Here is a 22,766-nt window from a genome sequence, read left to right as displayed (position 1 = left end):
TGACCCTATAGTGTTCCTTTAACCCCACGTTCTATTTATCATGAAAAAAGTGAATGTCCAATATGTTATATGCACTATGCTTTTTCTTGATTGATGGTACCATGCATGTCATTGCGATTCTGTCTTGCATTCACAATAAAAAAAATTATTTGGACAAAAAAAATCTAAAAATCTATTTACCTAACCATATGTCAACCTTGGGTTTATGAGAGAAGACATGTGAATAAAACAATATTAACCATTCGCTGTGCAGTATACCAGATGAACCACCCCCCCTCCCCTCCCCTTAAAACCCTGTCTGGCTTATTCACTAAACTGTAATTTGTGGAGTATCGACAATCGAGCTTCGAAAATATTTAAATTGTCTACATTGTTCAGAGGTAGCCAAGATTTACAATTGCCGTGTTGGTGTTATGCAATCCCCTGTCTAGTAAATTTGGTGAGAAATATGTGATTTGATTGGTCCTTTGCATTCCAGGTTGTTGTACTAAATGGCTGTGGGTCCCTGTTCTCTTCTTTGGCAGCTGTTCTTTGTGATAATGGAGGTAAGTGGGATATTTGTACCCTCCGATCTGTCTGGTTGGGGTGACTTATCGAGCAGTATGATGAACTCCCATTGACACAATGACGCAAATTGCTTATGGTGCTTCACTTGACCCTTTAAGTGTGTGTGGTGCTTTGAAATGGTGGGTGCTTTGTGTCCATCGACATGATTTGATATTGTGAGATACCAAGCCGTGTGGCTTTTGATCTCTACATTTGCTAACAATTCACCAATCACAGTGTAAGGCTCAAATGGTATTATCGATCCTAAGTGGATCTATTTTCTTTACATGTAGTATAGTATGTATATCGGGACTATGTTAAAGGAACACTTTAGTCACCTAAATTACTTTAGCTAAATAAAGCAGTTTTAGTGTATAGATCATTCCCCTGCAATTTCACTGCTCAATTCACTGTCATTTAGGAGTTAAATCACTTTGTTTCTGTTTATGCAGCCCTAGCCACACCTCCGCTGGCTATGATTGACAGAGCCTGCATGAAAAAAAAACTGGTTTCACTTTCAAACAGATGTAATTCCTTAAATAATTGTATCTCAATCTCTAAATTGAACTTTAATCACATACAGGAGGCTCTTGCAGGGTCTAGCAAGCTATTAACATAGCAGGGGATAAGAAAATCTCAATTAAACAGAACTTGCAATAAAGAAAGCCTAAATAGGGCTCTCTTTACAGGAAGTGTTTATGGAAGGCTGTGCAAGTCACATGCAGGGAGGTGTGACTAGGGTTCATAAACAAAGGGATTTAACTCCTAAATGGCAGAGGATTGAGCAGTGAGGCTGCAGGGGCATGTTCTATACACCAAAACTGCTTCATTAAGCTAAAGTTGTTCAGGTGACTATAGTGTCCATTTAAACTGAAACCACCTTGTGCTTAGTTACTGGGACCTTATATCCACACTGTTTGTATGCCTGCACTTTCGGTGCCATTGCAGCCGAGTATGTAAGAGGCAAACAAAAGTGGAAACCACCCAGAATACGTATAAGTATAAAAATAGAAAAGGGGACAACCTGATGTAAATCAAATGTCCTTGAATCGAATCTATGAAAAAATTGAAATAGCTTGCATAGCGTAAAAAAGTATATATAAATAGTGGATATAAGTGAGATTGGAAATACACTCACAAACAAACGATAATTCAGGCCTTTCACCCTCTCAGGGGTTGTATGATGAGTGTAGGTATCCTCTGACACGATATATGTAAATGTAAAAAATGCAATATAGTGAAGTATGTTTAGAAATATACAAAATCACATTTATTCATTGCACTTACAAAATAGCAGCATAAAAAGGCATCTCTCCATATACATATGGAACTCCTGGTAGTGGTAGTAGAGTGTCCACAGTGGAGGTCCAAGACCAATAGAAGAAATGCAGGATCCAAACCAATAAATAAAAACAATAAGCATATATAAAAGTTCGGTTTTATCTGGTTACATCCAACGCGTTTCGTCCTGTCAGATGTCGGACTTCTTCAGGGAGTATGTAAGAGGTGATTGGTGGTGGAGTGCGGTGTCACAGTTTGTTTATAATCACCATATCTTTTTTTTTCAGACTCAATCCTGATTGCCACTCCCTTCTATGGAGGGATTACACAGAGCATCTTTCTATACAGTGGCGTTAAACTGGTCTATGTTCACTTAGAGAGCAAGGTGAGGTGATGCAGTCAGTACAACACCATTCTAAAAAGATGTGTGCACTGTTTAGCGATGTGATGCCATGCAGATGTAACTGCAGGTTAGTAATGCAACACTCTGCAGATTTAAAATGTATTGCTTAGTGAAACCATGCTATGCACACTCTTTAGAGATGCAATGTTCTGCAGATGCAAACCGTAACCATTTAGTGATGAAATGTGCTGCAGATATACCCGTACATTATTTAATGATACTTTGCTTTAAAAGTACAAACTGTGTACTACTGTTCAACAGTGGATTGCTCTGCAGAGTTAAAGATCTTTTTAGTGATGCAATGCTCTGCAGATTTAATAATGTATTGTTTATAAATGCAATGCTCTGCACCATTTACCCATGCACCATTCATTGATGTAAGAAACACATGACAGATCTGTTTTACATCATTGTCTATTAACCCCTTGGCTGAGAGAAGTAAAACAAATGGGGAGAATGGCAATTTTAGATATATTCTTCATGGACTATATCTCCCATAATGATTTTACAGGCACACTCCTGGCTAAGCATCATGGGAGATGTGGGCCAAAACATTTAAAGTGCCGTAGGTTGCAATTTAAAGAGTTTGTCTCAATTTTGCCCCTCAGGTTTCTGGACCACGGACTCGACCATTCCAGCTGACTGTTCAGAAATTGGAAACCACTCTCCAAGCAGCAAAAGACCAGGTGAGGAGAGAAGCAGCGCTAGAAATAAATTGAAAACCAAAAAATTACCAACATAAATGGCTAATGAACAAACAGCACCTCTGATGGCTATGCCATTTAATGCTCGAATAATGACAAAAAATATAAAAATAAAAAGAAATTATAAAATAAAAAATTCTATTCTTTTTTTTTTTTTTTTTTTGACTAAATGCAAAATTCCATCTGATTGTTTTAGGTTTAATCTACAGAGAATGTTATGTGATTTTACACTTTTCTGTCCATTCCACCGCAGTTATCTGTGTTCTAATTTAGGACTTGTTTTGAGAAAGCAGCCCATCCAGCGATAGGTTCACAGCCCTCAACACTCTAAGCTGTGCATTTTCTTTCAGGGTACCAATGTTAAAGCGCTGATCCTCATCAATCCCCACAATCCTTTGGGGGATGTTTACTCAGCTTCAGAAATGATGGACTTCTTGGAGTTTGCTAAGAGGTAATATACCTGTAACTTTATATCGGGGTGTTTGAGACCTTCCTCCATTTTTACAGGGGTGGCTGTGGGGTTTTATGTTTAATACTTGATATGTGTGAGCGTGAGTTCCTTCCTGGAACTTTATTCTGGTGGGCTTTGAGTCCTCCCAGGAACACATATGTATGGGCACTGTGTCCTGCCATTACGTTTACATGGGTGGGCATAGGACCCTCCCTTGGACTTGGATGGGTGGGCTTTCCATGACACTATGTCTGGAAATTATATCTACCTGCCACTTGAACTAAGTGGATATTGACCTTACAATGACATCGCACCACATTCACTTAGAAGGGTTACAGCTGTATCTGAATACCACAGAATCTTAGGACCCCCACAACACATACCCTAACACACAAATCCATTTTTTCTTCTGGTGATCAAGAGGTAGGAGCAGGAGAGATGTGCTTTGAGTGGCACCTCTCTTTTCTGCTCAATCTGTTCTTTTACTCACTGTAAAATGGAACAGAGTGGAGAGCTGTTCCCTACTAGAGAACCACAGACTTCAGAACTACATACTACAAAAGGTAAGTTCAGGAATGAGTAGTCCGCATATCAAGCAATTGTACATGGTGCCCTTAACAAATATGGAACAACACCAGCCCTGCCCATCCAATGTATATGCAAGCCTATTGTGAGTGGTCTGTTATGTGTCGGTCCTATGATATCCAGCAGGACGGATTACTCATTTTTATCTTCTTTCAGACATTCTTTACACGTCATTGTGGATGAGATCTATATGCTGTCTGTTTTCGAAGAGTCTACAACATTCCAAAGTGTATTGAGCATGGAGAAGTGAGATAATGTGTTATGCTGTCACCCCAAAGACACATTTTGACATCTGTCACCCCAAAAGCACGCAGCGCTCTATATCACGACACACTAAGACTGTATCTACTGGCTGTTAACTTGTCCTACTGCTGCCTGTTAGTCTGACCTCCAAGCTGCAGAATTCTCAACTCGCTTTCTTCTCCTTTAACATGAGCCGATATCTTTTCTCTACTTACCTGCGCATAACGCACCTCTGAAGGCAAACCCCCATTTTCTGCTTTTCATTCCATTTCACTCCTTTTCTGTTTATCATCTGATTTAATTCACAACCCACACTGACGTTTGTCTTTTTTCCCACCCAGACTTCCAGATCCTCAGAGAACGCATGTTATGTGGGGGATCAGTAAGGTAGGTACATATTAGTTTTACCAATCTTAGGTGTAAAATAAAATAACTCTTCACAAATATCAGAAAATGTTAATTATCACTTGGGTTGCATATTTCCTATGACTGTATTGTTAGATATCTGCGGAGCTGCAAGATATTCAGCTAAAATCTCTAGATCGAATAAGTAAAAGCACCGACGCAAAGAAACATCTGAAGATCAATGGGAAGAGGAAAAATCTAGTTCAGTGAATGAAAAGATACCATATGTCTTCTCTCGAAACCGTGGAAAACTCGGGGTCAATAACTCACGTAGTCCCAGTAACACCGTATTATTGGAAACCTACAGCAGTGTTTCAGTGCGCACACAGTCAGGATTTTATCAGAAGCAGTATATGCATCGACACACAGGCTCACACATCATTGTTGCAGTTTTTTAATCACATGATACAAAACGTATCCTCCTTATCTTCTCTCCGCTCGACCTGTTGGTCTTACATTTTGTGAGATTAAAGTATTTTTGTGATCCACAATATAGATATAGATGTGACTCGTGTCAATTTTTTTATAGGAACTCCCTTTTTTTGAGAGGGACTTAAATACATTTTGATTAACATAATCTTGTGAGAACAGAGCTGTTTTCTGAAAAGGAATAGACTGGAAACATTTCCCATAATTCTCTGGTACACCGGCACAATGTGTTTCACTTTCGACTTTAGAGCCTTCATTTCAGGAATTTGGGTGAATATTAGATTTGTACACAGCTGAAATATCTGGTTCCACTGAACCGTTCTTTTCTGAAAATAAAATGCAGTTTGAGAACTCCAGTACCCGTTCATTTGACGGTTCATTCAGGGAAACTATTCGGACAAACAACAAAGGGCGCAAAATGGGACGATCAGTGTATTGCAAAATATATATATATAATATAAATCTTTATATATTTTGCAGTACACAATAGGCACATTTTCTCGTCATTTGGTTCACAAATCAAGTGAGAAAAGTAACCAATGAGGGAAAAAGAGGAGGCGCAAAAAAAAAATATCTATATTTATATATTTAGTATATCATATATGATATATATTTTTTTACTTACTCCCTTTCCCTCTAGTGGTCACTTCTTACTTGAGCTGTAGATAAAATCAAATAAGTGGCTGTCCCCTAGACATCAGTCATTCTTTTTGTCCCCATCGACCATCTCTCTCTTTGACACCACAAGTAGGACTGCATAGACCAGCTTGGTTATATATTCATATGGCACTTTGGAGAAACGTAACTCAGACGAATTGCAATTCGGATGGAATCAAATGCAAAAGTCTAGTAAATAGCCAGTGTACTGCGCCCAAAAATTATACGTACATACACCTCTGCGAGGAAAAGTTGGTAAAATACCTCGGAATAATAAAACAGAAAAAAATAATAGTGCAATACAGTATATAACAGTGCAAATATTTGTGCTAGGTAACTGTAGGAAAAACACTCACATACAGTAGAGCTATATAAGAGCTCTACTTTTTTCAGCGTGGACGGTATAATCCCCGTCTAAGGATGTAAGGTGGTGAAGATGGTACTGGTCCTCCAAATGCACAATGGGGATAAAAGAGAGAGACGCTCTGATAGTGTAGTAAGTACTATAAAATCAGGGTGATAAGATAAAGTAATGTACTTACAATTTTTAGAGCAAGACTTGCTCTAGTTATCACAGCATGGGTGGTACTATCCCCACCTAAGGATATGATGGCACCAGGTAGTTGAACAGGACATAGAGGAATAATATATAAAATAATAAAAGAATAAATGTCTAAAAGTATAAAATAGACTATTTATTATCAAATATCACATATAAAAGTATAGGTACAAATGTCCAAAGTATAAGGGGGTCCCACTTGACGCGTTTCGCCTCTCCAGAGGCTTTATCAAAAGTGTCACTTTTGATAAAGCCTCTGGAGAGGCGAAACGCGTCAAGTGGGACCCCCTTATACTTTGGACATTTGTACCTATACTTTTATATGTGATATTTGATAATAAATAGTCTATTTTATACTTTTAGACATTTATTCTTTTATTATTTTATATATTATTCCTCTATGTCCTTTTCAACTACCTGGTGCCATCATATCCTTAGGTGGGGATAGTACCACCCATGCTGTGATAACTAGAGCAAGTCTTGCTCTAAAAATTGTAAGTACATTACTTTATCTTATCACCCTGATTTTATAGTACTTACTACACTATCAGAGCGTCTCTTTCTCTTTTATCCCCATTGTGCATTTGGAGGACCAGTACCATCTTCACCACCTTACATCCTTAGACGGGGATTATACCGTCCACGCTGAAAAAAGTAGAGCTCTTATATAGCTCTACTGTATGTGAGTGTTTTTCCTACAGTTACCTAGCACAAATATTTGCACTGTTATATACTGTATTGCACTATTATTTTTTTCTGTTTTATTATTCCGAGGTATTTTACCAACTTTTCCTCGCAGAGGTGTATGTACGTATAATTTTTGGGCGCAGTATACGCCACATCTTATATTTTCTGTTTCACCAATACACAAGGTTTGGGAATCCTTGTATTGTATACAGCAGCCCCCATTGTTATCTTACGGTATAGTGAGCGCCTATAAACCCTGTTCTTTCATTAAATAGCCAGTGTACCTTGGAAAACTCCCAATAAATTAAGTGGAATAAGTACATTGACACCATCTACTTTTACCAGGTTATAATGGGAAAGGTTAGCTAATTTCAAATTAAAAACAGATACGTTTATGTGTTGTATTGATGGTAGCTGTAAGATCACATGACATGTAGTGGTTCTAGTGAGATCACATGACATGCAGTGGTTGCAGTGAGATAACAATTGATGGTTCTCTAGTGTAGTAATCTGTTCGCTTTTGTTTTATATGTTTAGGATTTTGCCGTATCGGGAATTCGTTTTGGGACCTTGTACTCCCAGAATCAGGATGTGTGCAATGGGGTGGCCTCTCTCTGCTATTTCCATGGTGTCTGTGGTCCCGTTCAGTTTAAAATGGCCCAGCTGCTTCGTGACAGAGGTAAGACCGCATAACATGTTTTTGTGATACTTTAGTACACTTGAGCCACACTCCCCTACAACCAATGACTTGGTAGCTCTGGCTCAAAAACTAATCAGGCAATAACACGCTCTTTCAGACCACAGTTTACTGACCCCTAATGACATTTTGCCAGGTTTATATAAAGCAATATTACCTGATTTGCACTCTGACATGATAAAGAGGGATTTGCCTAATATTGTATATAACTCTGTGGATTGTATCCGTCTCACTTTTTTTCCTTCCCTTAAAGAGACACTATAGTCACCAGAACAACTGCAGGCTTTTCAATGTAAACACTGCCTTTCCAGATACAAACATTTAGGTGGCTTGCTCCCCTTAAAAGGTAAGAAAACATTTCTTATTTCCAGTGTTGCGCCGATCCGCCTCCTTGGCTGACATTGTTAGAATTGATGTTCTCAGCCAATCCAATGCTTTCCCATAGGAGGAGATCATGAAGGAGGCATGGTGGGGCCAAATGCTTCCCTGACTAATCAGAACCTCCTCATAGAGATGCATTGAATCAATGCATCTCGATGAGGAAAGCTCAGTGTCTCTGTGGCTCTCTCTGTAGAGCATGGAGATGCTGAACGTCGGTGCTGCACACTGTGCAGCACTGCCCCAGGAGGCACCTCTTGTGGCCGTCTGAGGATTGTCCACTAGAGGTGTTGCTTGGCCTTTCCCTGAAAAGGCAGTGTTTACATTAAAAAGTTTGCAGAGTCTGACTATACTCACCAGAACAACTCCATTAAGCTGTAGTTTTTCTGGCGAGTATAGTGTCCCTTTAAAGGGACTCTCCAGGCAGCCGAATTTACTCACCTGGTTCCAGCACCGGGAGCCTTGTGAAGCCGCGCCCCCTATTTCGTCAAAATGACGAAATAGGCGTGCGCAAGCAGGGAGCTATCAGACGCTTCCATTTGGAAGCGTTATTGCTCCCTTGTGCGCATGCGCGGCTTAGCCACACATGCGCACATACTTCAGAGGGCGGCATTCATGCCACCCTCTGAAGTCCTGAGCGCACCACCGCGCATGCCCGCCCCCCTCCTCTGCTGACAGGCTGGAGAGAGAAGGCGCGCACACACTGCCTTCTCTCTCCTGCACACGTCAGACGTATTTTACGTCTGACGTGTACAGGGCCTTTTTAGGGCCTTGCATGATAGGAAGTCCCTCTGGTGTCCATCTGAGTGACGGCCACTGGAGGTATTCCTATCAATCAATGTAAACACTGTATTTTCTCTGAAAATACAGTGTTTACATTAGATTGCCTGCAGGGAGCTATAGATCCTACCTGAACAACTACATTAAGCTGTAGTTGTTCAGGTGACTATAGTGTCCCTTTAAGGTTGACCTCTGAGTGCCCAGGCCCTTATTCTTGTGTGGGAAGAATGTTCTATGTTAATGTATCTCTTTTCTTTTCCCAGATTGGATCAACCAAGTTTACTTGCGGGTAAATCACGCCCGTCTCCGTGCAGCTCAGGCGTATGTAGCCGAAGAGCTTCGCGCTTTAGGTGTGCCCTTTCTCAACCGCAGTGCCGGATTCTTCATCTGGATTGATTTCCGGAAGGTGAGTGGCTGAGTAGGAAGTGAAATGAGTGAGTGCAGCTCAGATACTTTCATCCTATCTCTACCCTTTCTCTCTGGTATTATGTGATACAGAGCATGGAAAAATACTTAGAGGCCAAACCCTGTCTCATGCATTAAAGATGTGTTTATGCTCAGAGTGTCCCATTTAATATGTACAGTTGACATAGTTTTTGTGTTCTCTGACAATTTTGTGCTGATGGCTTTTTCTCTTTCAGTACCTGCGGGCTCCCACCTTCGAAGAGGAGGTGGCGCTGTGGAGGCACTTTCTTGACAACAAGGTCCTCCTGTCTTGTGGCAAAGCATTTGAGTGTGGTGAACCAGGCTGGTTCAGGGTGATTTTTTCCGACAAGACCCACCGCTTGCAACTGGGTAAGGACTGAGTTTTGCTTTTATAGAAGTGGCTAGAAAACTGCATCTCAGAAACCACTGATCCACTCTGGCGGGCAAAGAATTCTGGGAATTGTAGCCAAACAAAATGTTACTACAATTTCTGCTACTCACTTTAAGGCAAAGAATAATAGAATATAGCCCAACATTAGCCAAGGTTATGCACCCAGCTTAAACTGAGGTTGGATTGCAACTCCCATCATTATCTATTAATAAACTGCTTTGTTTTTCATATTATAACGAAGTAAACTTTTCTCTTCCTACCCCGCAGGAATGCAGCGTATTCGCAAGGTGCTGGAGGGGAGGGAGCGCGAGATGCAGGTGGAGGCACAGCGGAACAAGGAAGTTGAGGAAGGAAAAGCAGATAGCACTGATGAAGTCATCTATGTATCCAGCCACCGCGAGCCGGCCAATTCGAATTTGGGGGACCTCATCGTGCAGCTGCAGCATCAAATGCGCTCTTCAGACTGGCTGCAAAGGAACACCGCTGAAAACTTTGCCCAAGAAAACCCAGAGGTTTACCAAGTGTACAGCAAATTCGCAGGGAAGCCGTAAAACGAGGGAAAATTAGTACGTGGCGACACGTTCAGCACAATGTGTAGAGTTGTATAATCAATAAATTGAAGCGATTATACTATCTTGGGGGAAAGTGCGGCTCATTTATTTTGGCTTGAGTTTTAACTCTCTTAGATGCGCGCCAGCTATCAGAATCATGTCATATAAAATGTCAGTAAACCATAAAAGCTCCTGATCTCTCTGAGGTTTGAATCCAGCAATGTCCTAAGAGGGCTGTTTTAAGCCTTAAAGGACCACTCTAGGCACCCAGACCACTTCAGCTTAATGAAGTGGTATGGGTGCCAGGTCCAGCTAGGGTTAACTATTTTTTTTATAAACATAGCAGTTTCAGAGAAACTGCTATGTTTATCAATTAGTTAAGCCTTCCCCTTTTTCCTCTAGTGGCTGTCTCACTGACAGCCGCTAGAGGCGCTTGCGTGATTCTCACTGTGAAAATCACAGTGAGAGCACGCAAGCGTCCATAGGAAAGCATTATGAATGCTTTCCTATGCGACCGGCTGAATGCGCGCGCAGCTCTTGCCGCGCGTGCGCATTCAGCCGACGGGGAGGAACGGAGGCGGAGAGGAGGAGGAGAGCTCCCCGCCCAGCGCTGGAAAAAGGTAAGTTTTTACCCCTTTCCAGAGCCGGGCGGGAGGGGGTCCCTGAGGGTGGGGGCACCCTCAGGGCACTCTAGTGCCAGGAAAACGAGTATGCTTTCCTGGCACTAGAGTGGTCCTTTAATAAAGATGAGACTCATCAAATGAATAAACGTTTATACACTGACTTACAAATCTAATTTAAAGTGACACTGTTACCTGAAGATGTATTCCTAACACAATAGTGTTCTAGTCATTAGTTTGATTCAGTCCCTCTCCCCCACATTTAAATTTAAGGGGGAAAACAAGTTTTACTTACATTTTTTTCCAGTGCTGGGTCACAGTCCTTGCACCTGGCAGGTCCTTCTCCTGCAGCGTCATTTTGTCTGCTGCCTCTTCTTCAGTTTCTCGTCCAATCAAATGCTTTTCGCAGAAAAGCTCTGAATCAATTGCTTTCCTATAAGAAGCATTTGACAACATTCTACGTCCTAATGGATATCGATTGTCACATGACTGAGTGAGTGAAATTCTGGCATTGCAGTGGAAGCGCCTTGTCTTGTGCCCATCAGTAAGACAGCCTCTAGAGGAGTGTTTATCCCAGCAATGGAAACGTTGCCGGGCTAAACACTCCTCCTGTTTTACATCGCAGGGTTAAACTTAAAGGGACACTGCACCCAGACAATTGAGATTAGGTGGCCGTGGTGCCTTTAGTGGTCATTTTAAGGGGTTAATCTACTAATATGTGTATTGTCGCGTGAATAAAAAAAAATTGCAAAATTTTGAAATGTAGAAAAAGTAAATGAATTGGAGAATTCTCTCTAAGTTCAATCTTTTGGTCCAAGTTTTCAGTTTACCACATTTCAAGGTTTAGTAAACAAACCCTTAAGTGTGCCCTTTTCATTAACATGAGCCGTCGCAATTTTAGGCTCCTGTGAATATTAAATGCACAGAAAATAGTATTTAAAATTCAGGGTCCCTTAACCTTTAAATTATTTACATTTCAAATAGTCCAACATATTTTCACAACAATAGATGTTGATGTTTATTTACCGTATCCTGTAAACTGTCAGAATATCCAGATACTGTCAGCAGACTTAGCACCTGTGTTTGCTGCAAAATGAGGAGATATAATCGTTGGTTGGAATTAGTGTCTTGTCCTTGTTGTATGAAAAACATGAGGTGTCTACATTTTTATTTCATTTTACGTTCCTGTACCATTCCTGCTTTTCCACCTGATTTTGGCAATAAATTCTTTGGAGCCATTAACTATGGATTGCTAGAGGCTATTATTGAACGTCTTGTTCTGGCCTCACAATGATGCCTGTGTTTGAATTCAATTATTTAAGGAGGAATACCTGTGTTGTGTGTCTTTTGGGTCCACTGGCAGCAAGTGTAAGGTAGGTCCGATTTGTATTGTCATAGTGGAGAAATACTTAATTGGGGTATACCTCTGCCTGCTACATCTTTATATGATTTAAAAAAAAAAAAACACAATATAAAATATGTTTAGAAATACATGTTATCAAATCCAAAAACATAAATAACATAATGAAACAATAACAGTCTTAGCAGAAATGACCAGCAACAAGTTTTAAGAAGGGTTGAGAACCCTCAAAGTCTTAGCACGGTTACTAATGTATTCGTTTGAGAAAGTCTGCGCGCAGGGACCTTGGGGGTTATCTACGTACGTACGTCGTCTGAGTTGTTTATAAATTGCATTGGGTTTTTTCACTAGTGACAAACAAAAGCAAATTATATGCAAGACCTGTAGAATACACACCTGAGTATAAATGTAAGCAATACACTGTTACATTTATGTAGAATGTGTTCAGCTGTAACTAATGATTTGTATCCATATTCAACACACAAGAGATTTTACTAACATTTGAGGGAGCAGTATGACTGCTCAGGACTAGGGGCACTAGATAATGGGCTTCAGCAATCCTCACTGTGTCATAAATGGCTAGTTGGTACAGGCAACACCACATAACAGGATAAATCAAGCAAAAGGGTTAAAGATGATTTATAAATTCAGAGAAACCATTTTTTTTAAATTTATACATAAAATATATATCTACGTGTATTACACAACCCCCAAAGTATTCTAATTCTTTTCGTTGTTGTAAATGGGAGAATATACAGCATACTCCTTCCTACTTGCTTTGCTTAATCGCCACATTCCCTTAAATGTATAAAATGTTAATAAAAAATACTTGCTTGAGCTTTTTATCTTCTTACTATTATGATTTGTTTTCTTTGTTATAAATCTGTAAATATCCTCAAATAGAAATCAAAAAATCAAGTAAAATCACCTTCAAGAGGTCACCCAATAGTGTTTATCCTTTTCTCCTCACTAGAGGAGACATATTATGTATAACTTTTTTTCCTAGCTTGTTGCAAAATTGGTAGTGCTTCAAACTGGGTTTTTTTTGCCTTCTTTTGGATCAACAGCAAAAAACATGTGAAGAAGGCTGAACTTGATGGACGCAAGTCTCTTTTCAGCTATGTAACTATGTGACTGTTATACATAAGCAACTGAGAAAACGACTCCGATTTAAAATGCAAGTAAATGACTCGGCCGTTTCCAAAGCATATCTTCTGCAGTCTGGTGTCTGTGACTTGGCTCTGTGGGCCAGTAGCTTCATGCAACTTTGGTTAAGGGCATCAGTTTTTTAAACCACTCAGAATAAAATGTTGCAGCCATGCTATACGTAAGGTGGTTTCTGTTCCTTCGTGGATGTACAGACATCTGCTATGTATGTGACTGGTAAGATAACCAACAACATACTCCAGGCTAAAGCCCCCATCCAGTACGAGTAGCCAAGGGATATCTTGTTGTTCTGTATGTTATTCCAATGTTGCCAGGTGAAGATTGTCCAGCCCAGCAAAAAGAACATTCCTGGATGAAAAAAAAGGGACATTAGGATTAGTAACTGTTCAATCTGTGCCCAGTGGGTTTATGGATTTATACACTACATTCCAAATTGAAATCGGAACATCAAATTTAAAGTTAAACCGGCCAAAGTTACAGTTTGGCTGTTTTAACCGGACATTTGCCACTTGGATTCAGAGAGTGAAATGCCTTCCTTACTGTTTGTGTGACCGTGCATTTCACAACAACTCGTTCGGGGTTATCCACTAAAGTGAGAATTCCAAATTAATTTCAGTTTAAAGACCAAAGAAGGCAAATTGAAAGCGTAGCTGACTTAGAGAATTTTTCCATTTTAGCCGTTATGGCCATGAAATCTCGGTTTGCGGGGCAAAGTTCTAAATTAGGAGCAGCAGAATCTTTCTACTGGTTTCCACAGTGACTGCTTCACCCCTAGATCTTTGCCTTGGAGTTGGACTGTGTAAATAGCTCCTCTGTATGGTCATAACAAAATAGAACAAAAGTATGTATCTATAATAAAAAAGGATATGATTTCAATGGGTTTTCTTAGAATAGAAGGGAGACTTCAGATTTATTTACAAATCCTACTTCCATATTGGGTTAATGCATTAAGATCTACTATTTCTACTATATAGTATCATAGCATCTTTCCCTGCTGCTACAGCAACATGATTTCTTACACGTCTGGTTGATTTTATCATTAGCAGAAGAATTTTCTTCCCATCCTCTCGAACGTCATATTTCAGCACATATTGACCCTTCAGGTGCCATTTTCAGATGGCTAATTGCCTAAGGGGTCAATTCATGCATTAGTGATTTTTTGGGAAATTGGACATCCCACGTCCAAAATGTATACTAGACTGCGCAGGAAAATATTTGCAACTCTCCCACACACTAACAACTTAATTGAGATTAAGTTGTTAATGATGGCAGGAGTGGTTGGGTGCTGGCTTACCTCCAAAGCGAAGAAAGGGGCAGAGCTGTCTGGCACAGAGAGACCAACTTCAAGGTTAACCCCTAAAGATATGACAGCACCCAAACACTAGTGCCACCATAACTACTTCACTGAGGCTTCTAGTTTGGTCTACATTTTACAAACTAGTTGTCAGCTGATCAGGCCTTTAGTTTAGTGAATATACCCTTTCTGAGTTATGTGTTACCTGTAGGAAGAAGCACAGCTAGGAGGAGGCTGCCAGGTCTTGGTGGCTCCCGGGTACCTGGAACCTGTCGTGGGGGTCTCCAGCAAAACAGAAAAATGAGGCAGAGGCAGAAGCTGGCGGCCGCCATGATAAAAGAAAGTCCCGTAAAAAAGAGCTGCGCTTTCCTCACTGTCAATAAAAGGAGACTGAGCAGATGTTATATCCAAAGAACCAGCGTACACTCCGTCCGTGGAATAAAACATGTAAATGTTGTCCATTTTTAACACTAATAACATTAGGCATGAATTTCTTAGTCTTACCTCGTAGATAGGTTTAGGGGGATTCAGGGTAGAGTGTACCTGCCTTCAAGATGCTGTGAATTGCAACTCCAATGATTGTCAGCCCTAAACCTAACTCATGTGTTACAATGCTGTACTCATTACAGCAGTGTACCAGGAGCCGTACTGTCACTATAAGCAAATTAATTCATGCCAATACTCTGGTAACATTTGAGGACACAATGGGAGGTGAAAAATTTAATTTATATATAGCCCTCAATACATTTACGATACACACACACCCATCTAATTTTGCCTATAATTTACTATTTTTGTTCCTGTTGTCGTCCCCCCTTCAAAAGATCTGAAATATCCTGCTGCAACAATGAACAGTCACAGTACATACACAAACACAGGGTTATTTACCAAAGTGAGAGTTTTCAGTAATTCACAGTGAATTTCAAATTTAAGGCCAAATTAGCTAAGTTGTAAAAAAAAAAAAAATATATCTCCAATTCAGGTATGCTTTTAGTTTAGCTAGCCTTAAAGGGTTACTGCAACCCTTCATCAATTTTTATTTTATTTTTTAAAGTTAAAGCACTCTATTGGGCATTACTATTAGGTTCCCCATAGTAAAATGCTGCAAAAAAACTTTTAACCCTTTCCTGACATCCAGTGCCTGGTGAAGTCCTAGGGACTAGGGACTGACCTCTCCTCGTCTGACGTCACAAGGGGCCTTTGCGGTCCAATCGGAAAAGCCTGTGAATGGACTGTTACACTGACTCAGCGCATGTGTACGCTCTGGGCAAGGGAAGGGACAGGGTAGTGCAATTTTCAAAAGAAATAAAAAAAACAATACGGGTAAGTGGGAAGGCTTATTGAAGGAAGGGAGGAAGTGGAAATTTTACTTTACCTGAAAAGGCAGAAATCAAGCATTAATTCTCATAAATTATTTTTTATGCACAAAATTGACATTAGGCAGCCTGGGGCAGAGCTCTGGGCTGCCTAAGATACGTGTGCGGGTGGGGCAACTTGCCACCAGCACACAATAGCCAATGCTGAAAACACTGTACACATATATTGCTATCACTATCACAACTTCAAATCACTAGTGGTCATGATGGTTGGAGTAAAACTAATTTCATTTTAAATTCCCTACAATTCTCTCTTTAGTGAATAACTCTGAAATAATTATTTAACTTAAGTACAAATAAACTTGCTCACAAGAGCTTGCCGTCTACAGAATAGCTATTAAAGTACAGCAACATGTTTTTTAAATGTATGAATAAGATGTTAAAGAACTTTGACTTTGATGTTAAAGAACATTAGCCAAGTAACAGTAATATATATGCAGGTATCCCTTAGAAGTATAACAAGTGACACATACCTCGACTGGTAGAGATAATATTGCTTTGGTTAGCAATCAGAGACTCATCCAAAAAGTGGTCGTTTTCCCACAGACCTTTATTGTTGTACCAATGCGGAGTGAGAGCTGAAGCCATAAGTGACAATGTACCCATAAATCCAGCTATGCCCTCCAATATCTGGGTACCAGACAGAGTCACACAACCTGTGGACATAGTGCTTGCTCCTCTCCCAAAAAGCTACCTCTTGCGAACCACAACTAATAACTAGAATTGTTCTTTAGAGTGGCAGAAAAAGATCAAATCAGAAAGCTGGGTTCTGGAAGGCTCCACATTATTGCAAAACTAAAAGTAACCGAAACGGACTTGTACGGCCAATGAGTGATGAAAGTAACAAAAAAGTCCCTTTTGTGTCTTGGGGAAACCCACAATCTAAAAGTGAAAGCAGTAATCCTCTCCTTGTCCATCCAAGCGTCCCTGCAAAGCTTTGTCTTCCAGACTTGTTCTGCGCCTTGTGTTCCGGGCCAAGGACGGACATTAAACAGAACACAGCAATGTTTCCTTTGTATATAAAGGAAGTTATTCAGGAACAAGTGACATCTGTATTTTTCCTCTCCCAAGCATAGACTCTGCCATCCAGCTGCAGAATATTTTCTCTCCCTCAGATTTTTTTAAACGTGTAAATAATGCCTTTTTTGGATGTGTCTTTTTCGTCGAGACACAGAAATAACGGAGTTAGGGCAGACAAAGTTTAACCCCTTAAGGACCAAACTTCTGGAATAAAAGGGAATCATGACATGTCACACATGTCATGTGTCCTTAAGGGGTTAAAGGGGAACTGTCATTTTCGTGGATATTCACTATTATGTCTACTTATACCGTTTATTTAACAAGATGCGTTCGTGAGGTGTGAAAAAGAAAATTACAAAATTAATGTCAAAATCCGCACCACATTATACTGCGACTGGATGTGCCAGGACGGAATTTGATTGTTGTGTTGTTTGCTTAATCTTTAAAATAAATCTTAAAGAATACCAGATCATGTGAAAATTAGGTTAACACATAATATGGGGGATTTTCTGTGTTTTAAGAGAAGTGGAATTTTCCCTTAGATTCACTTTCACTTTGATTCCTCTTGTGTTAACATATAAAGTCAGACAGTAATATAAACTAAGGGTGTTGAGATAATGTATAAATAATCAAGCGGAATGTGAGACTCTTTAAAATGTTGCCCCCCATTAAAGGTTTTATGACATGTCACTGTGATTAAGGCCAGCTGTTTGGTATGAGCTAATGTCTTAAAGTGGTTCGGTCACCACAAACTCCATTTTATTATTATCGCCATTTATATAGCGCCAACAGATTCCGTAGCGCTTTACAATATTACTTCCTCTCCCTGAATTTTTTCTTGTTTTTTTTCAGTAAAATATATGAGACAAAATACTTTGTTTTATGCATTTTTTCCTACACTTGACAAACGGTGGAGCTTAAGGCAAGCTTGACTTCCTTTGCCAAGTCCCATTGTCCCCATAACACTCACCTCTCTGTCACATCAATCCTCTGTCCTCCCCGGTACAGTTGGCATTGGGCATGCGTGAGATCACAAAAAGGAGGGAAGGAAGGACAGAATAAGGCAGGGGTATCATGTTGCTGTCAGGCTTTTGAAGATGGCGCCGGGTAGGAAGAAGATTCAGGGTCAATAAAGAAGATCTTTTCTGGTGTGAGCCAGATGGTTCACCTGTGCCAAATAATACTTGGGGGGGGGGGGGGGGGGGGTTAGAGGACAATAACAAAAAAACAATTCCCTGTGCCAGGGCCGCTTTAAAATTGTCTCTAAGAAAAAAGTGGCAGAGGTTTAAGGTGGTACTATCACCCAAAAAATATTTTTGAGCATTTTATAAAGAAATTCCAACACAAACAAAAGATAGCTTATAGTAAAATCTAAACTTGACTAAAAGAGACAAAAAGGTGGAGCTTCCAATGTCGTTTTGTCAGTTCCTACAGGTGTTGCTAGCAAGAGCTGTGGGATTCAGGTGTTGTCTTGCTCATAGCCACACATGATCTACGCCGGCTCCCGCTGTCAACCAATTTAACTCTATCAATCACAATGCTACATTTTAACCCCTTAAGGACACATGACGGAATATTCCGTCATGATTCCCTTTTATTCCAGCAGTTGTGTCCTTAAGGGGTTGATACAGGACATTACCTGAAAGAAGGCTGCCACAGGTTATAGGTGCTTTCAGTGTATTTTTTATGATGTTATACATTCCAAAGTGACGGTTCCTCTTTTAAAAATCCCTGAAAGTGTAAATGTATTGACTTGAGGTTTTAAATGTAGCAAAGATATATGTAATACCACACAAACGTAAATCACCACCAAATACTTAATATATCTTTATACACAAAAGAACAGTGGAAGTCTGCACACTCTATCAGCGACTACAGCAAATGCTAAGCTGTTTAATTAGAGTATTGCATTCATAAAAGTGCTGATTTCTCAAAGCAATAGGCATTTCTATAAAATGTAATTAAAATGGGATACTCCTGTCCTTACACATAAAACACATCAGCAAGCTTTATTGGTGTGGAGTGGCCCTTTATATAAACATTATAAATGTGTATTCCTAATGCTATAATGTCCTAGTCACCGTTTATGTGACCCCCTCACTTAACTTTGATCCCACGCCACACTCCTCTCTGCGCAGATATCCCTTGGCTCTTTCAGAGGATGTGCCTCTATTGGCTGTCAGAGTGACAGCAACTAGAGGCACTTAAACTCTTTAATCTAAACATTTTCATTAATACAAATGGGCACGGTTTTCACTTGCAGGGTTCAAATGAGAGGGACATGGCATTGAGATTAAGCGGTCTGGTTGTGTCCCTTTAACTTGTGGCATAACTGCATTTATCAACATTGTTCGCATCTGTTCGGATCAGGCACCAGCTTATCCAACCATTTAGGGTAACAAATAGCACAAACAGGAACAAGTCAGGTTCATGAATACAGCAGCAATGGCAAAATTCATAAGCAAATTATAGTACTTTTGCACAGTAAAAGTTTGGATAAATGGATTTGTCAAAAACAACATTGTGTCAATACAGTGGAACCTAGGAGTTTGAACTTAAAGGGACACTCCAGGCACCCAGACGACTTCTGCCCATTGGAGTGGTATAGGTGCCAACTCCCACTACCCTTAAAGGGACACTCCAGGCACCCAGACCACTTCTGCCCATTGGAGTGGTCTGGGTGCCAACTCCCACTACTCTTAACCCTGCAAGTGTAATTATTGCAGTTTTTTATAAACTGCAATAATTACCTTGCAGGGTTAACTCCACCTCTAGTGGCTGTCTACTAGACAGCCACTAGAGGGCACTTCCTGGATTATAGCACAGAAATCCTGTGTTAGAGCGTCGCTGGACGTCCTCACGCTGTAGGAGGAATCCAGCGTCGCTCATTTCCCCTTAGGAAAGCATTTTCAATGCTTTCCTATGGGGAGCGCTAATGCACATGCGCGACATTGCCGCGCACGCGCATTAGGTCTGCCCAGCCGGTGGGCGGGATCAGTTTCGCCCACCCTTTTGACGCAATCACTGGGAGGAGCGGAGGAAGAAGCAGCGACGTGGGACATCGTCGCTGCTTCTGGTAAGTTACTGAAGAGGTTTTCACCCCTTCAGCAACCGGGGATTGGGGGGTGGGAGGGAGAGGGGACCTGCAGTGCCAGGAAAACGGATTGTTTTCCTGGCACTGGAGTTTCCCTTTAACCCTACAAGTGTAATTATTGCAGTTTTCATAAACTGCAATATTTACCTTGAAGGGTTAAGTCCTCCTCTAGTGGCTGTCTGCTAGACAGCCACTAGAGGACACTTCCGTGTGTAAAGAACACGGAAAAAGTGTGCTATAACGTCGCTGGATGTCCTCACGTTATGTGAGGACCTCCAGCGTTGCTGAAATTCCCATAGGAAAGCATTATTCAATGCTTTCCTATGATGAGGTCTAATGCGCTTGCGCATTAGGTCTCCCCCGCCGCCGGCCGCGCATGCTCAATAGGTCTCCCCAGCCGGATGATGTCCGCGGGGGAGGAGCGTGGGTGGACCCTGACCTCGGTGCTGGAGACAGGTAAGTCACTGAAGGGGATGGGGGGGTGGGTGGTAGGGAGAGGGGACCTGCAGTGCCAGGAAAACGGTTTGTTTTCCTGGTACTGGAGAGTCCCTTTAATCCGTTCCAGAAGACTGTTCATATTCCGATTTGTTTGAGAACAGAATCAACATTTCCCATAGGAATTAATGTAAATTTGTTTAATCCGTTCCAGACCCCCCAAATTACATGGATGGGGAAAGGTAACTGTTCTTCAGGCATTACATACAAAAGCATGTAAAATGACTGTATAAGGTTTAAAATATCTAATACCCCTCTTTCTTCTGCTTGTATCCTTATGTCCATAGCCCCTCTTCCCTTACTCATGTCCCTTTGTCATCTGGTATCCTTCTCCTCATATTTTCCTCTTTCTCCTTGCATAATAATTCTGTTCATATCCCTTCACCCTTTGCTTGTGTCCCTCTGCCATCTGGTTTTCCTCTCCCTATATTCCCCTCTATCCCTTTACATAGGCCATCTGCCCATATTTTCTCATCTCACACTTATATCCAATGCTTCCCCACACTTGTGTTCCTCTGTGAATGCTGCATGATGTGTTCGGGTACTGAAGATCGTTTGCCTATTTTTTTACGCGAAATTTTAGTTCGACTTCCGAATTGTTCAAGAACATTCGAGTTCCGAGGTTCCACTGTATATCCATGTGGCATTTTGGTTCAAATTTTTTCCCATGCAATCATTTTGGGAGAAATGATTTGGACAAACTAAAAGGGTGCAAAAAATACAAATCATTGTACTGCAAAATATATACAGAATAGAAAAATACATTTATTAAATCTATATTCTTATGGCTCCTCTGTTTTTCCTTATATTGGTTACGTCTCACCTGATCTGTGAATATAATCAACATTTAATGACTGTCCCTTAGCCAGTACCCTAGCTAGTATGCAGGCTCACTATCCTTTTCAAGAATGGCGAGTACTGTTTTGAATAAACGCTCCATAAACATTCAAAGAGGAAACGTTCAGTCGGTTACAGTTCGTTTTTTCATCACCCTAGTAAATATTACAGAAGTGTTCAGTAGAAGGAAGAGCACAGAAGTGGGAAGTATATAACACCCCCCCCCCCCCCCCCCCCGTATCCCCCCACTCCAACCTTTATAGCCACTTCTGCTTTTAGATGTGGTCATAGAGGAAGGGATCTATATTTGCATGTGAAGAGATATCTGTATTGTAAATATAGCATGTATGTATAGAATATATAGGACTGGCTGCCTAATATCAATTATGTGCAAAGCGACCAGGGGTGGGGCTGGTTTGGGAAATTTTAGGTGAGTTATTATAACAAGTTATATGACAAATTGTTATTAAGAAGTTACCTAAAATTTCCCAAAATTTCCCGCATAGATGCAACGAAGATGCAATTTAGAACAAGAACAATGTGTCTTATTTACACAGACTGATGTCTAAACATATTTATTGTAGTTTAAAGACACATTACTGGGAGTATTATTACTGTGGAGCTCTGTTATACTCTCAGACACATTACTGGGAGTATTATTACTGTGGAGCTCTGTTACACGCTCAGACACATTACTGGGAGTATTATTACTGTGGAGCTCTGTTATACACTCAGACACATTACTGGGAGTATTATTGCTGTGGAGCTCTGTTATATACTCAGACACATTACAGGGAGTATTATTGCTGTGGAGCTCTGTTATACACACAGACACATTACTGGGAGTATTATTGCTGTGGAGTTCTGTTACACACTCAGACACATTACTGGGACCATTATTGCTGCGGAGCTCTGTTATACACTCAGACACATTACTGTGAGTATTATTGCTGTGGAGCTCTGTTATACACTCAGACACATTACTGGGAGAATTATTGCTGTGGAGCTCTGTTATACACTCAGACACATTACTGGGAGTATTATTGCTGGGGAGCTCTGTTATACATTTGGACACATTACTGGGAGTATTATTACTGTGGAGCTCTGTTATACTCTCAGACACATTACTGGGAGTATTATTACTGTGGAGCTCTGTTATACTCTCAGACACATTACTGGGAGTATTATTGCTGTGGAGCTCTGTTATACTCTCAGACACATTACTGGGAGTATTATTGCTGTGGAGCTCTGTTATATACTCAGACACATTACAGGGAGTATTATTGCTGTGGAGCTCTGTTATACACACAGACACATTACTGGGAGTATT

The 22,766-nt window shown here is 40.6% G+C and overlaps 1 protein-coding gene across 4 annotated transcripts in view; it reads left to right on the top strand.

The window, feature by feature from the left end:
• Nucleotides 1-10,255, top strand: part of ACCS (1-aminocyclopropane-1-carboxylate synthase homolog (inactive)) — a 34,368-nt gene extending 24,113 nt beyond the window's left edge. For all 4 annotated transcript variants that reach the window (XM_063437299.1, XM_063437302.1, XM_063437301.1 and 1 more), the window contains 10 exons: nucleotides 479-545; nucleotides 2,115-2,212; nucleotides 2,839-2,916; nucleotides 3,285-3,385; nucleotides 4,127-4,216; nucleotides 4,555-4,600; nucleotides 7,488-7,629; nucleotides 9,069-9,211; nucleotides 9,447-9,600; nucleotides 9,890-10,255. In XM_063437299.1, coding sequence (XP_063293369.1) covers nucleotides 479-545; nucleotides 2,115-2,212; nucleotides 2,839-2,916; nucleotides 3,285-3,385; nucleotides 4,127-4,216; nucleotides 4,555-4,600; nucleotides 7,488-7,629; nucleotides 9,069-9,211; nucleotides 9,447-9,600; nucleotides 9,890-10,173 — 1,203 coding nt within the window. In that variant the 3' untranslated portion in view covers nucleotides 10,174-10,255. The remainder of the gene's footprint in view (nucleotides 1-478; nucleotides 546-2,114; nucleotides 2,213-2,838; nucleotides 2,917-3,284; nucleotides 3,386-4,126; nucleotides 4,217-4,554; nucleotides 4,601-7,487; nucleotides 7,630-9,068; nucleotides 9,212-9,446; nucleotides 9,601-9,889) is intronic.
• Nucleotides 10,256-22,766: the final 12,511 nt, after the last annotated feature.

The sequence above is a fragment of the Pelobates fuscus genome, chromosome 12, assembly GCF_036172605.1.
Source record: "Pelobates fuscus isolate aPelFus1 chromosome 12, aPelFus1.pri, whole genome shotgun sequence".
Lineage (NCBI taxonomy): Eukaryota > Metazoa > Chordata > Amphibia > Anura > Pelobatidae > Pelobates > Pelobates fuscus.
The sequence above is the reverse complement of the archived record's forward strand: the minus strand, read 5'-3'. Positions and strand labels throughout refer to the sequence as shown.